Raw genomic sequence first — 14,289 nt, forward strand, 5'->3', positions numbered from 1 at the left:
AAAAGACTAAAAGTAAGAGCAATATATCCATCTTTATGTCATAGCCAATATTGGATTATTTATATCTCAGACAATCTCAAATTTGATGACCTAGCTATGACCACTAGTTGAAGACAATCTGATTATAGAGGTCAGTAATATTAGGTGACTATGAAGTAATAGCCTGAAATTAATATCTAAAGATAATGAAACATGAAAAGGTTAAATATATAGTGTCCATCACCTAAACTTTAAAGAGGCAATCCCATATGCAAAATTAGTATTTGTATAACACATATGATATTGTGTTTTACATCTTACTTTAGGCAAATGTAGACACCATGCAGTGTGCTATGAGGGAATCAGCAACATAAACGTTCTCTTTAAATAAATCTTTAATGTGCACAGCTTAGTTTTTAGTGCCATCTAAATGACTACACAATTTTCCATCTCGGTCACTTTACCTGTATCACTGACAAGGGAAAACTTGTGAAAATTCAAAAGGCATCATCTCCACATTGAAGATACAAAGGTTCTCCTGGTTTTGATAGTGGTTTAAAAAATATGAGAGGATTACAGGATAGACCAGTAATTATTCAATTCACTAGCTTTATCTTAGTTGCTAGGAGTATATCTCAGAGAGAAAATCTTGCATAGCAATAGCAACGGAACCATGAATCAAGTAATTATACTTTTCTGTTTGTTTATTGTCTGATGTTTTAAAAAGTTCCAAAATAATACTAAAACAGATCTTTCCCATCATTAACATGTTGGAACACAAGAGGGCATTATTCTACATAATAATACATGTATATTAGTTTATATATAGGCTAACTTTTACAGACAAACCACCTTTTCTCATGGGAACTAATTGTTAATATGAATATTTTAAGTAGGTAAGTAATATAACATAATAACAAGTTAGAAAATTCCCTGCTGTATTTCACCTAAATATACACAATTAAAATTTTTAAGAGTGTGTGAACATATCTGGTGCAAGCTTCTTACTATATTACTCATAAACATGCAAACAACCAATTGTATTTAAATAAACAGTCTTTGTTCTCCAGCCATTAACCCATTTTTTATTATTGTTTGTCATTCACCTTTTTCAGACACAAAGATCGATTGAATTCAATTTAAGTTGCCATTGAAGTGAACTCAAACTCAATAAAAAAACAGACCATAGCAAATCCCATTAATACACTTAGCAAGTCCAAAAGTCTGCTTACATTAAATTGTCCTCATATTCAAACTCAACACCTCTGTGAGCGCAATGGAGAGAGCAATTTTTGGCGATGGCTACGAATACATTTTGCAGCAAGAGCTAGGTGGAGTTGAATCATAAAGTTTAGCCCAAAAGGTTTGATTTTTCAAAGGACATTATCACAAGACAATTAATTAGCAAGGTGCCAAAACAGGGGAAATCTTTATAGTGTCATACTGTGGGTATTCCTCTCCTATTCTCCAATACCACACGGTTTCGGCAGTTATCACATTTAATAAATTTCTGCAGGCTCATCTAACATTGTCCTACTAAGAGCGTGATGTGTGAGAATCGACTAAATTGAGTTTAACGGTGATAAATGCCGATTGATCCTGATCGTAAGCTTCCTGCCATAAAATTGTAATCACACCATGCCCCCTTCCTTAAATGAGAAATTAGGCTCTCTACTGCGTTTGCCTATGGCCCAACAAGTCCAAAATCTGCCACTGATGTTGACAGTTTTGTGGACTAAACGTTCAGACATGGAATCACGTTTTGAGTTTGCATATGAGGTTGAGCGCAATTGTAGCTTAACACTACACTAAATACTGTAACAAGTTTAGCCATTGTATTGAGGTAGGGCATGCTCACCCTTTTGAAACAATTTGGTTAATTTGTCTATTCAGCCTTTCTTTCAGAGAGGCTACATTGCAATATTATATTTAGAATCCCCAAATAACCAAGAGGTAGAGGTATATTTGTACATTCATTCTAGTCAGTTAATCAAAAAACAACCAGAATTTACTTAAAATTATAAATTTAATTTAAAAAAATAGGAGATTTCATTATAATTCTTATATACAACTAAAACAGCATAATTCAACATAAATAACACAGTTTAAAAATTACATAATCCCAGATATTTCACCTGGAGGCATTTATACACATCAATATGACCAATGAGGCACTTTTGTCATATATATCTTAATTGAAAATAATTCAACAAAATATAAGAATAAAGTCAATTGTATCTGGTTAAGCAAGAAAACAGACACAGAAGTTTTCTGATCATAAAGATACAGAGAATAACTGTATTTTAAAGAAAAAGAACGGAATTATAGACAAGAATTGACAGGTGGTTTTTTGAAAACCTGGCACCTCAGTAATAATATAGAGTTAGTATAAGGCTTTTCCCATTCCCTCTTCTACCCAAACATAGCGACTGTCACTATAAATCCCATGAATATCACAAAAAGTATAACTGGTGTAAAAATACCCCACACCGGCCACAATCCAATATTCACACTGAAATTAAAAACCAAGTTACTCAATTAAATTATTATTATTTCAAAGCTTAAATAAACTGCTTATACTTCAATCATTTTTTCCAAAAATTGGATTGCATGGACAGGAAGAAGCAAACAACATTCATTGTGTCTAAGAGAAATAAAACCTTGGAGCACATTACATACATCTCCAAAATTAATCTGAAAAGGAGTTGAAAGTCCTACTTTTCTATACCTGATTGGGATAATGAAGACAAGCACTACAATGCAATATGCAACAAGGAAACCAGGACAGTGGCATTAGTGTAAGCCTATTCTTTTTCGATTTTCAACTGTCAAGGGATCTTTAATATGCACAGCCTGTAGTACACAGGATCTTGGTTTATTGGCAGCCCTCTGACCTGCATTACAAATAGGGGCAAACTCATTTGAAAAATCTAAATTAGGATCTTTGATACAGCTCAAAGAGACATCCCTGTAGATCTCACCACTTTGTCATGACAGTTAAAAAAACTTACAAGATAGAACCAAATATAAAGCAGGCAGTAGCAGTAGGTATGGCTGAAGGATATCGCCTCTCCCACTGTTCACTTGGTACTTTCTTTATAAACGTTAACCATACAACTAGAAACACAGCTACACTGATATTAATTAATATCAATATTGCCCCGATATTAAACCATAAACTGAAAAATATTTCAATTATTGTTATTGTTTAACCAGTGAAAGCATACTAGGTAATGTAGTCAGGGGTATCTTCATTTCCAGTCTTAAATGCGACTTTTTAAACTTATGTTGAGATCATTCCTGACTGGTTTTAGGAGGATACAAAAGTATGTGACTTGTCCTGAAACTAGTGTTTTAGTATGTTGTCTTATATCTATTGTTATTGTTATTTTTTATCACTGATCGCAACTCATTATAGTAAATTTTATATTTTAATTCAATCATTATTACTCAAATTGATAATATATATTAAAAGATTTCTTTTCTTTTTGTGACCTTGGCAAGTGCTTGTATAGGAGAGTATATTTTTAAACTCAATACTAATCTTGAGTCAGGTACAAGATGTCTGTTTTATGATAAATAATTGTTGCTCTGTTATCTAGCATTTTAATGCTTGTTAACAATTTCTGTAGGTGGAAGGAAACTTTTCTTAAATTGAAAGAAGTAGTTTATCCATAATAATGTTTTTATTATCTAATATTTTTATTTCTGAATGTCATTGAAGATTATAGAAGGGACATTATTAAAATTGAGGATTATAAGAGCATGATTTAGCTGTGATATGTAACCAAGGAAAAACAGTGTTATGTGGATTTCCAGAATTCAACTTATAGTATGAAATCCAGTATTAAGAGGCTGTTAACCATGAAAATAGGTGAGAATTGACATAAAATGCCAGATAGATATGAATAGCATGTAGCCAAAAAAGTAAAATTAGACATGTAAATCAAATAATTTAATTTCCCAGCATGTTCCTAAACTCATGGGTAAAATGGTGAGCACTTTCATTTTTGATAATTTACAGAAATGACTTCATCTGGCATGTTCATGTTTACTCTTTTCGAAGCACCTGATGGTACTTCTCTTTGGAGGAGTCCAGTAATATATAACTTTTACTCTCGATTTTGTCTTACTTTTTGGACGGGATTTTGATTAACAGAATTGTCTCGCTTGTATTGATTTTTATTGCTGAAAAGTGCTTTGGCAGAGAGGTATAAATATAACAAGAAAAGACAATGTCTTATATCTATAGCCATTTACAATCACCATTTAAGTGGACTCTCATTAGAAAGTCTTATAAGAAAATGTAAAATAAGCCTATTATGACTACTGCTGATTTGTACAGTGAGGTGTGTGTATCATTAAGTATAATGTTGTATGTGATTGAGAGAATGAATTCAATAGAAACGATAAACAGGATATAACTCGAAGGCCTTTATTTGACCTTCTCTTTAATTACTACTAGACGAAAATTCTACGATTTCCCTAGAGGATCTTCCATCATGTATATTCCAAGTGTAGTTTCTTACAACATACATCAATTTCAGGCCACACCAAATTCAATTTGCTAATAAGTCACTCAGAATTCAATAGGTGACATTCCAGTTCCACATAAAAAAGTGCCAATTTCCCTGCAAGTAATTGATAGGATCTACTATAAACCATTTCTTTTTGGAGATGTGCTTTTCACATGTAAAGAAAAAAAACTTTAGAAAATTTTTCAACTGACATAAAAAGCTTATAGAAAAGACAAATGTAGAAAAAGAAAATGAAATTCCTAGCCATTTTGTGCATTTCTAATACTAGAAATTAATTACAATAATTACATATTTCTAGACCAAAATCAACCCCCAAAATGGTAAATCTATACCTTTAAACCCAATGCCCAGCACTATTGATAGTAATTATTCAGTCCTAACTTTTACTACCACTTGGCGGCCATTACAGCCAAAACTGGAATGTGATGGTTCATTACTCTTTGACAGATATGATACAAATTTATATTGCACCTTGTCCCCAATAGACACTCACTAAGAAGATACTATAACTTGACCTGTTCTTGGCACCCTGGTATTAGATTTCATGTTCTAAATTTAGTACAGAGCCCTTCTTCACTAGATTAAATTTGAAATTTTGGTTCTCCTTAGCAAAACTCTGTTCTTTGAAAGGAAGATAGTCGTGAAATTTCAGAAATCAGAATCCTATCAATCAGGAATATCAACAAACAAATCTGATCACTATAGAAACACAATTTTATATGTGATCAAATTTTGCAATTTTTAAAAAGCTGCAAAGTTTTAGCATTTCAAAACCATATAAAAAGTTTGGAGGCTAACGTATCTATTCAGATAAATAGAGGTGTTCCTCAAAATAATATTAAATAATAATTCCAGCCATAAAATGTCAAATAAGTTCTTGTAGGAAATGCATCTAAATCTCCAAATCTGTGCTCATAAAATTGGCAGTCTAAAATAGGGTAGGCGTAAGTAAGAAAATGAACTAAATTGTCGCTTTTCATGACTGAAATTGCTGAAGAGCCATAGATGGTCGATGGGTCCCCGAGGTTTTAAAGTGTTTTACATTACAGCAAAATACATTTAGACAGAAACAGCAACTCATTATGGACATACATGCATACCGAGTAAAGCGACAGTCGCAGCGTGTGGCCACTTAAGGGGACTCAGTGGGGTCCATAGGCGAAGTTGCTGATTTTTTTCTTTTCATTTTCAATTATCTCACTGTTTGCTCATTTCTTTCAAAGTCTATTCATGCGCCAATTTGCAAGTGCCGAGCGCAACCAGTTGAAAGACTCATTAAGTTATCATTGAATTATTTCAAAACAAGATACAAAAGACACCAAGGAGTTTATAGAATGGTTCTAAAAAAATGGAATGAAGGTCAATAAGAAAAGTTAATATTAGAGAGGCCATAAGGATGTGTATGTATGTATAATATGATACTAGTCAAACATTAGGGCCGAACTTTATTTTGAAACTTTAATTGGGCAGATTTATTGCAATGAAAAGACCTGATGACATATTGTTTGCAGTAGACATACCAACTAATTATAGTCACTGGACCATGGGCAGTACAGAATACTCTTTTTTTGGTAGTAAAAGTTAGGACTGTATTTAGAATCTAAACCACAGAGTTTCTGTTCAGCCACTATAAATATCTTAACTGAGGCAAGAAGAACCCATTTTCTTACAGACATTTATAATAAGCATGAAGATGTGGATATTGTATACCATAATGAAGATCATTACTATGGAAAATGTTTTCAGGGCAAAGTTCTCAGTCAGTAGGTCTAGAACACTAGACTAACATAATTATCAATAATTAACCATGAATATAGTACTACTGTTGTTTACTGCAACCTTTCATAAAGCCTTCCATATCATGCTTCATGAAATCTTTAATTTGTTTATTATTTGAAATAACAAAAAAAAAAAAAATTGGAAGCTTCCAAGAAACTTTGTCCTAATAACTCTGGGACTAGGTTTGTATTTGGTTCATAGAGTTCATAGCAAAAATGCATTTTATTTTCAACCTTATTGCTTTTAAAATTGGACTCCTATGTCCAAACTGCTGTAAGTATCTCTTAAGTTAAAAGTTATACGAACTAAGCATTTGCTCACAAGGCTAAAATAATCACATAAAATCATACTTGACTTCTCATCCTGAATTAAAACCTCAGTCAAGTTTCATTACACAGTAATCTTGAAGTCGTGAAAAAAGAATTAATTTGGTTTGGTCTAAGATCTTATTAATATTGATTATTTATTAAAGACAGACTTCAACAATTAATTTAGGTGTCATGTCAAGGCCAGTAATTAATTGATGCTATTGACTAAATGGATTGTCAATAATGGAATTTCTAGTGGCTAGAGTTAATTAGAGCTGCTAGAATGACCACTGATTGTAAGGATTAATCCACTTCTATTACTAATATCTTTAAGCTTGGGACAAATCTGATAAAGATAAATTACAAATTGTAAAGATTTTGCAGCTTTCTGATTACAACAATACGCAACAGAATGGGAGTGACTTTCCTGTATTTGAATTCAATACATTATAAAATTGTTATTGGATGTTTGAATGCAGTCTTCTATGGCGGCACTGACCCACATGTCAAATACTGACATGGGAATGGTTTTAAATTCCCTCTGTTACTTGATAAACAAATCATTTTCACTGCTACATGTTCCTATTTTTGTGAAATGTTGTGTTAATCATAATTTAACATGAGAAATCAGAAAGTAAGAGTGTATAAATAATGTGAATATCAAAAAGTACTTCAGAAGTATATGATACTACAAAAAACGAAATGGAGTTTTAGTGTGACGGAGACCTTACTCATTTTTCTTGCAGTAGACTAAAGAGTATCCCGACAACGCAGGCTCTACAAAGTACCTAATACATGATATATTAAGTTGATTTTAGAGATGATATAACATTGTATATCACATCTGAGGAACTGACTGTACCAGGGTACTGTAATTAAAATGCTGAACTGCAATGCGATTAAAAAAAAATTGAGATAGGAGAGAGATCAATCAAATTACCTGTTAACTTTGGGATTATATCTAATAACCATATAAAAATCCGTGAAATGAAACACTGCTATTGATGATATTAACCATAATATATTTTGGATACAAAATGGTGAGGATTTCTTTTGGTATTTACCATATTGTTTTTCAAATTCTTGTCGTGTTTGTGGGTCTATATCTTTAAATTTTGTTTCACCATCTTGCGTGGGTTTATAAACATGATCTAAAACAAATAAACAATGTTGCAAAATGATATATAATTATATTACTACCGGTGTGCAGTCTTGGTTTGAACAGAACTGTATACTGACTAGAGAAAGATAGAGAAAAGAATTATTTGGTGTCTGAATCTTGTGATCCCAAAAAAGTTATTTCCCATGAATCAATGAATAGGAAGGAATAATACTTTTCTTCAAGTTCTCTAGAACGGTCAGTATAAGATCTATGATCATTTTTTCATTGTCAGTTCATGACACGTAGTAAAGCAATAAAAGATAGTAATTTTTTACCGGGATCAATTGTGTCTAAAAGGCGCCCAGCAAGTTTATGTTGAACTCGACGTCGAAATTGGTCTTGTCCAGTCGCCATTTTGACGCTAATGTTGTTTACATTTTGAGGCTTAATTAAAAATTTTACTCAATTTCCTATCATATGGAAACGAAAAATTATAAATAGATCCGACAAACTCAGAATTGAATCTATTCATTAATTCAAAATTGTGCTGAAACGCTTTATTATGCATAGAAGTAAACTATAGCTATAACAAGAAAAGTCTTGGATGAAAAAACTAAGATTATTATTTTTGTATTCCGGGAAATTAGTAGAGTAAAAATGTGTAGATGCCAGTGTTAACGTGTCAAAAGCAACATGATACTGTAGTAAACACGAATGCAGGATTTGCATGAGCTTACATTAAACATCTCATTGCAAACTAGGTCTTATATTCAAGGTTCAAATTTCAAATAATTGCATAATGACAGCTGACAAATTTGCACGTAAAAGGATCATTGGAAAGCATAAAGACCCAGATAGTGTAGATAGCCATGAACCAAAGAGGCTGCTGCCAAAACACAAGAAAGATTCCAGTGCCTATAAGGGGAGATTCATAACTTTATCATGTGTGACAGTCTTAGCCATTTTATTAGTGGGGTATTTTCTCTATCAAGAAAGACTGAAAAATGCTGTCAATACACCACTTAATTCTCCTAGAATTATTGAAGATGATACGTCAAGTTCTAAAGTTACTCCAGAAAGATTCTGGGGCTCATACAGACCTCACACATATTTTGGTCTGAAGACTCGAAGTAAGAATTCTCCAGTTGTGGGGTTGATGTGGCTGCAGCAGTTTACTGGTAGGATGCCCCCACCAATTAGACACTGGTGCAACCAGGATGACAAGATTCAAGGATATGGTTGGGTAGCCCATGATGGGGTTAATTTTGGTGTTCAAGAAATTAATGAAGACAATTTTAAGTTGAATACATCATTTGTTAAAAGAATGGGTGGAAAACATGGTGGAGATTGGACTGCAAAAGTTATTGTTACACCAAAGGTAAAATTATCTGTGCTTGATTTGCTGTAGGCTATTGCTTAATTATTAAAAGGACAGGCATAGTGATATTTTGTCAAATTGTTCTGACGTTGCATAATTATTTAAAAAGCAAAACTGAATATGGTTATTATTATTTTTTTTATATAGTCCTACATGGTGTGGAATTTTGCTAAATAGTAATTGCTGTAGCTAAAATGGCTGTTATATGTTGCATTAACATTAAAGTAATTAAGTATAACATACTAGTATAGTATTAATTGTGAAGGTATATGCCGTTTAATCTATGTTACATTTTCTTTCAGAAATTGGCATCACCTACATATGTGTCATTGATGTTTTACATGGCTTTAGATGGACAGGGAAAGGTTGATACAGAGATGGTGAAAAACCGTGTGTCTGGCATCAATGGATATTCTGAAGAGCTTGGAAACTTTAAGATTTCTTTTCCCAAAGTTTCAACCAAGGGAGCAAAATATAATCACTTAGTTACCCACACAACAAAACTGGACAAATTGAAAGATGTCATGATGGAAACTATAAAAATAGAGGCATGGGATAAGGCTAGAACTATGCCATATTTTATTTTGGGAGGTCGAAGTGTGCCTAGAGATAGTGGAGGTCCAAATTACATTGTCCATCAAGTCACTGCTCAGTTGCCTTTAGAAATGGAAGTGATATTTGAATCTGGGTCAGTTGAAGACAGAAAGGAAACTCTGTCTGGAGAAAGTTATGACGAAACTCTTAGCCAACATCTGGTTGAATTTGACAATAAATTTTCAGATCTTTTCCAGCATCGACAAAATGGCTATAACAACTCAATGGTGGATTTTGCTAAATTTGCAATGTCCAATATGATTGGTGGAATTGGTTATTTTTATGGCTCTTCATTGGTCCAATCAAAATATAACAAAGAACCTGTTGAATATTGGAAAGCTCCTTTATACACTGCTGTCCCTTCTCGGCCATTTTTCCCCAGAGGTTTTCTGTGGGATGAAGGATTTCATAATCTATTAATTCGAGAATGGGATGAGTCAATTTCAAAAGATATTTTATTCCATTGGATAGATTTGTTGAATTCTGAAGGTTGGATACCTAGAGAACAGATCCTAGGAGTTGAAGCCAGAGCCAGGGTTCCAAGCGAATTTGTTGTACAACAAAATGTTAATGCCAATCCACCTACTTTTTTCCTCCCTCTGCAGAAAATTATCACCAACATGATTAAAAGCAATACTGACTCTGATCGAAAGATATTGAAAGCATTATATCCTCGATTAAAGGCATGGTTCCATTGGTATAACAGTACCCAAGTTGGTACACAAAGATCAGTGTATAGATGGAGAGGAAGGGATCCTAATACTAACAAACAGTTGAATCCTTTAACACTGACTTCTGGATTAGATGACTTTCCCAGATCATCCCATCCTACAGATGATGAGAGACATGTTGATCTACGATGCTGGATGGCACTGGCTTCAGGTGTTATGGCTGATATTGCACGTGCATTGAATGCAGATTGGGAGGAATACAGAGCCACAAATCAAATGCTGACAGATAATAAGCTATTAGATGAATTACATTGGTCTAAAGAAGGGCAGCAATACAGTGATTATGGTTATCACGCTGATAAAGTGAAACTAGAACAACCTAAAATTACTCTTCAACCAGGTCAACGACCACCTCAACAGCAACCAGACAAAATACGAGTTGTCATCACTGATCCTAAATATCAATTTGTGAATTCTTTCGGATACGTCAGTTTATTTCCATTCCTTTTAAAAATAGTTAATCCCACTTCACCAAAATTATTCACCATTATGAACAATATTAAAAACCCCAACATGTTGTGGACAGACTACGGTTTGCGTTCATTATCACGTAATGCAAGACTTTATAAAAGATTTAACACCCAGCATGATCCACCATATTGGAGAGGTGCTATATGGATTAACATGAATTATCTAGCTCTAAGTGCTTTAAACCATTATTCCTATACTACAGGGCCTTATCAAAACCTAGCTAAATCAATCTATATTGATCTAAGAAATAACCTAGTCAATAATCTGTACAGACAATACATTAAGTCAGGATACATTTGGGAAAATTATGACGATAAAACAGGTGAAGGACGGGGCACTCATCCTTTTACAGGCTGGTCATCTCTAGTTGTTTTAATCATGGCAGAAAAATATTGATGAAAGCTGGCTTTCTTTAGGTTTTTATTATGGATGTCTTTGGAGAAAAATGTATTTGTGAAAAGTGTGACTGATCAAGAGTAAATCAGGGGTAAAGGTCCTTGTGTGATTCGTTTTTTTTATTCTGTAAGTGATTTTAAAATGAACGTCATATCGAAGGACATTGATTGTGCCAATAATTGGACCAAATGTGTTGAAGTTCAGTAGGGTATAGATAGCTAATGTTAAACTTGAATTTTGGATCAAGTCTGGAGAAAAGTAGGTTATCTTTTCAATATCAGTGGAAGTATTCAACTTTTTACCATGTCATTTATTTCTATTTGTTACATTAAGATTTGTTTTTAATGCTTGTTCTTTGTAACTCGTAGTTTTCAGATGAACAGTGTTAATGGTAAAAGCAATAAATCTGCTATTCTGGATTCACCGAAGGACCTTTCTTGGCTTTCCAGTGAATTTTATTAATAGCAAGGAAAACTAGTGGAAGTTACCTCATTTTCATACTCGTAACATTGTCATAATATTTGTGCATTTTCTTATTTGTTATGTAATAAAATCATGCAAATAAAAAAATACATTCATACAGTTTATGAAGTTTGAAGTTATCCATGCTACCATTTGGGGCTTGAGGGATTTTAGGGTAAAAAAATCCTTGGAAACAAAGGACTGGATGTCTAATAAGCTCATAACTTCTCATCTGTATAATATTCTGGTTCAAATTGATATGGTAAAATGATATGATTGGCAATATGGTTGTTCTGGTGTGACGTCATGTATTGAGCCGGTACTGTGGAGAGTTCCAATTTAAGTAACAGGGAATTATATTGAATTATTTAAATCTTTTCAAACTTAATTTAGGCTTTTGAACTAAACAGAAATCATATAAAGAGATGGTTTTCATATGGTCCTCTATTCCTATAAGCTATTGCAGTCAACAACACAAATGGGGATCACATGGCACTTTACTTGATGAGTAGAAAATGCAACAAGAAGAATTGACTCATATTTTAATGTGGTATCAGAGTGGTTGAGAAACTTGAAGAAGACAAACACAGCAATATGTAAAGCAGTTTAAGGCTTGAAAACATTTAAAATATACAAATATATATAATAGTTTACACAGATGATTTAAACCTAAAATAAAACCCATAATTGTATTGTTAAGTTTTGTGCCTCAGTGGTAAGATAAAGCCTGGATTATGATATTAGCAATCTAAAGACAGCTTTCCATCTGACAGGCTTTATTTAGCAATATTGGTGTATAAGTAAAACTGTATAAGAGATTTCTAATACCTTACACTAGGAACTTCACAGAGTTAAATTTTGAGGCATTGTATCATTAATATTCATAGATGGCAGAGTTACCAGTAATTCTTGACTAGTTTAATGCAATTGTCATATACCTCTTATTGTTATATTATTCTGGAATAAATTCAAAAATAAATGCAGAACATTGTATCATACACGACAATCTGATTACAGATACATTTCTTTTACTCTATTGAGATTTCTTGTTCTATCTTCACCCAAGAGTAAAAAATAGAAAATCAATTACATGTCAATGCAAGTAGACTGCATTTAAATCAGGTGTGAATTATATTGCGCACGAGTCACTGAAGTGCAGCTACAAATACTATAAAGACCATAAGATGTTGACTACAGTAAAACTGCAACACTAAATTATTAACTACAAGGTGCCTTGTGGTGCACAAATGATTACATTGTATCTACATTCAAGGGATAGGATCGTCTAAAATTTGCTTTACCAGCTGATAAAGCTCAAGTTCAACTTTCTTTGTTTCAAATATGTACTGTGAATGTTTGGACTGTCATCAATTTCATTGTCAAAATTTAATTCAGACAGACAGTTATTATGTCACAATATATAGATGACTAATTTCATGGTGGTCATGTTTTAATAAATGAGTCAATAAGGAAAGAAAAAAAAATCTCATGTATAAATTATGAAATCAATTGATAGATTAGCTGTTAGTAACAGCTGTTTGGGTGTGGGATATATCAATATATAGTGCTGGTATTAACACAGGGCACCTGCTGTTCATTATACTTCAATATGTATTCTCTAACATAAATCAGGTAACAATGCAACATGACTAAAGTAAACCTATACTTCACTGAGAAAATATAACAAATCAGAGACTGACAGAATAATTATCAACAATTCATTAACAATTTCAAAAATCTACCACCAAAGAAAAGCCATGTCTCTATTTTATTTTGTACCCTTATGAAATGTACTAATCTCTTACATAAATTTTTATTTTATTGTTATTTTATCTTTTATGGTGTTTCCTTCTTACTAATCTTTATAGACCATAGAATCATTAATCTACTCATTTAGACCATAAAATGCAATCAGTGCTCTTTACTTTATGTTAATTCTCCTTGCCAAAATCAATTTTGCATCCAGTTTCTTGCATTAAATTATCATTTTCCCTACACATACATCAACTATAATTACACAGATTTTTGTACTAAAAATTTCTAAATGGCATTAACACTCATTATTCCAGCTTTCCCATTTAAATCAGAATTGAAATTCATTATTGAAGCACTATTAACAATTATATACATCTTAAATATTGTAATAAGAACACTAAATAACTTTTATCATACATGATCAATTAAGGTCATTTAAACCAAGCTAATTAGAACAGAAATCAAAATAGACCTGCAATATATGTTTATATCTGGTGATGCCTTAGCCCACATTTTCTACTCTAAATTTTAAAAATTGTTAAAAATTAACTTTTCAATCATTGTTATAATTGTCAACTGGTCCCCAGTATTCCATAGTTTTTAAATATTGTACGTGAGGCTTTTATTGTTATAAAGGGTTAGCCAACTACCATAATTTCCATCTAATTACAGGTATTACATGTAAATTCATACACCTCAAGAGAAAGTTCTTTGTTATTTTCATCAAAAATTGAGATATTTTAAAGAAATAAGATACAATTTCTTCAAACAGCAAGTGAAGTTTGTTTTCTTAAAG

The 14,289-nt window shown here is 32.5% G+C and overlaps 2 protein-coding genes across 2 annotated transcripts; one reads left to right on the top strand and one right to left on the bottom strand.

Annotated features, from left to right (window-relative positions):
* Positions 1-1,989: 1,989 nt before the first annotated feature.
* On the bottom strand, positions 1,990-8,124 carry LOTGIDRAFT_231679 (hypothetical protein). The gene is made up of 4 exons (XM_009054104.1): positions 8,042-8,124; positions 7,545-7,755; positions 2,991-3,158; positions 1,990-2,491 (listed from the first exon to the last, which is right to left on the bottom strand). The coding sequence occupies exons 1-4, from the start codon at positions 8,118-8,120 to the stop codon at positions 2,392-2,394; spliced, it is 558 nt and encodes a 185-aa protein (XP_009052352.1). The 5' UTR covers positions 8,121-8,124; the 3' UTR covers positions 1,990-2,391.
* A 381-nt stretch (positions 8,125-8,505) lies between these two features.
* On the top strand, positions 8,506-11,861 carry LOTGIDRAFT_214385 (hypothetical protein; the record flags this gene model as incomplete). Its single annotated transcript, XM_009054105.1, has 2 exons — positions 8,506-9,096; positions 9,387-11,861. 2 exons carry the CDS (start codon positions 8,506-8,508, stop codon positions 11,274-11,276), a joined length of 2,481 nt encoding a protein of 826 aa, XP_009052353.1. The 3' UTR covers positions 11,277-11,861.
* Positions 11,862-14,289: the final 2,428 nt, after the last annotated feature.

Source organism: Lottia gigantea (genome assembly GCF_000327385.1).
Source record: "Lottia gigantea unplaced genomic scaffold LOTGIsca_21, whole genome shotgun sequence".
NCBI lineage: Eukaryota > Metazoa > Mollusca > Gastropoda > Lottiidae > Lottia > Lottia gigantea.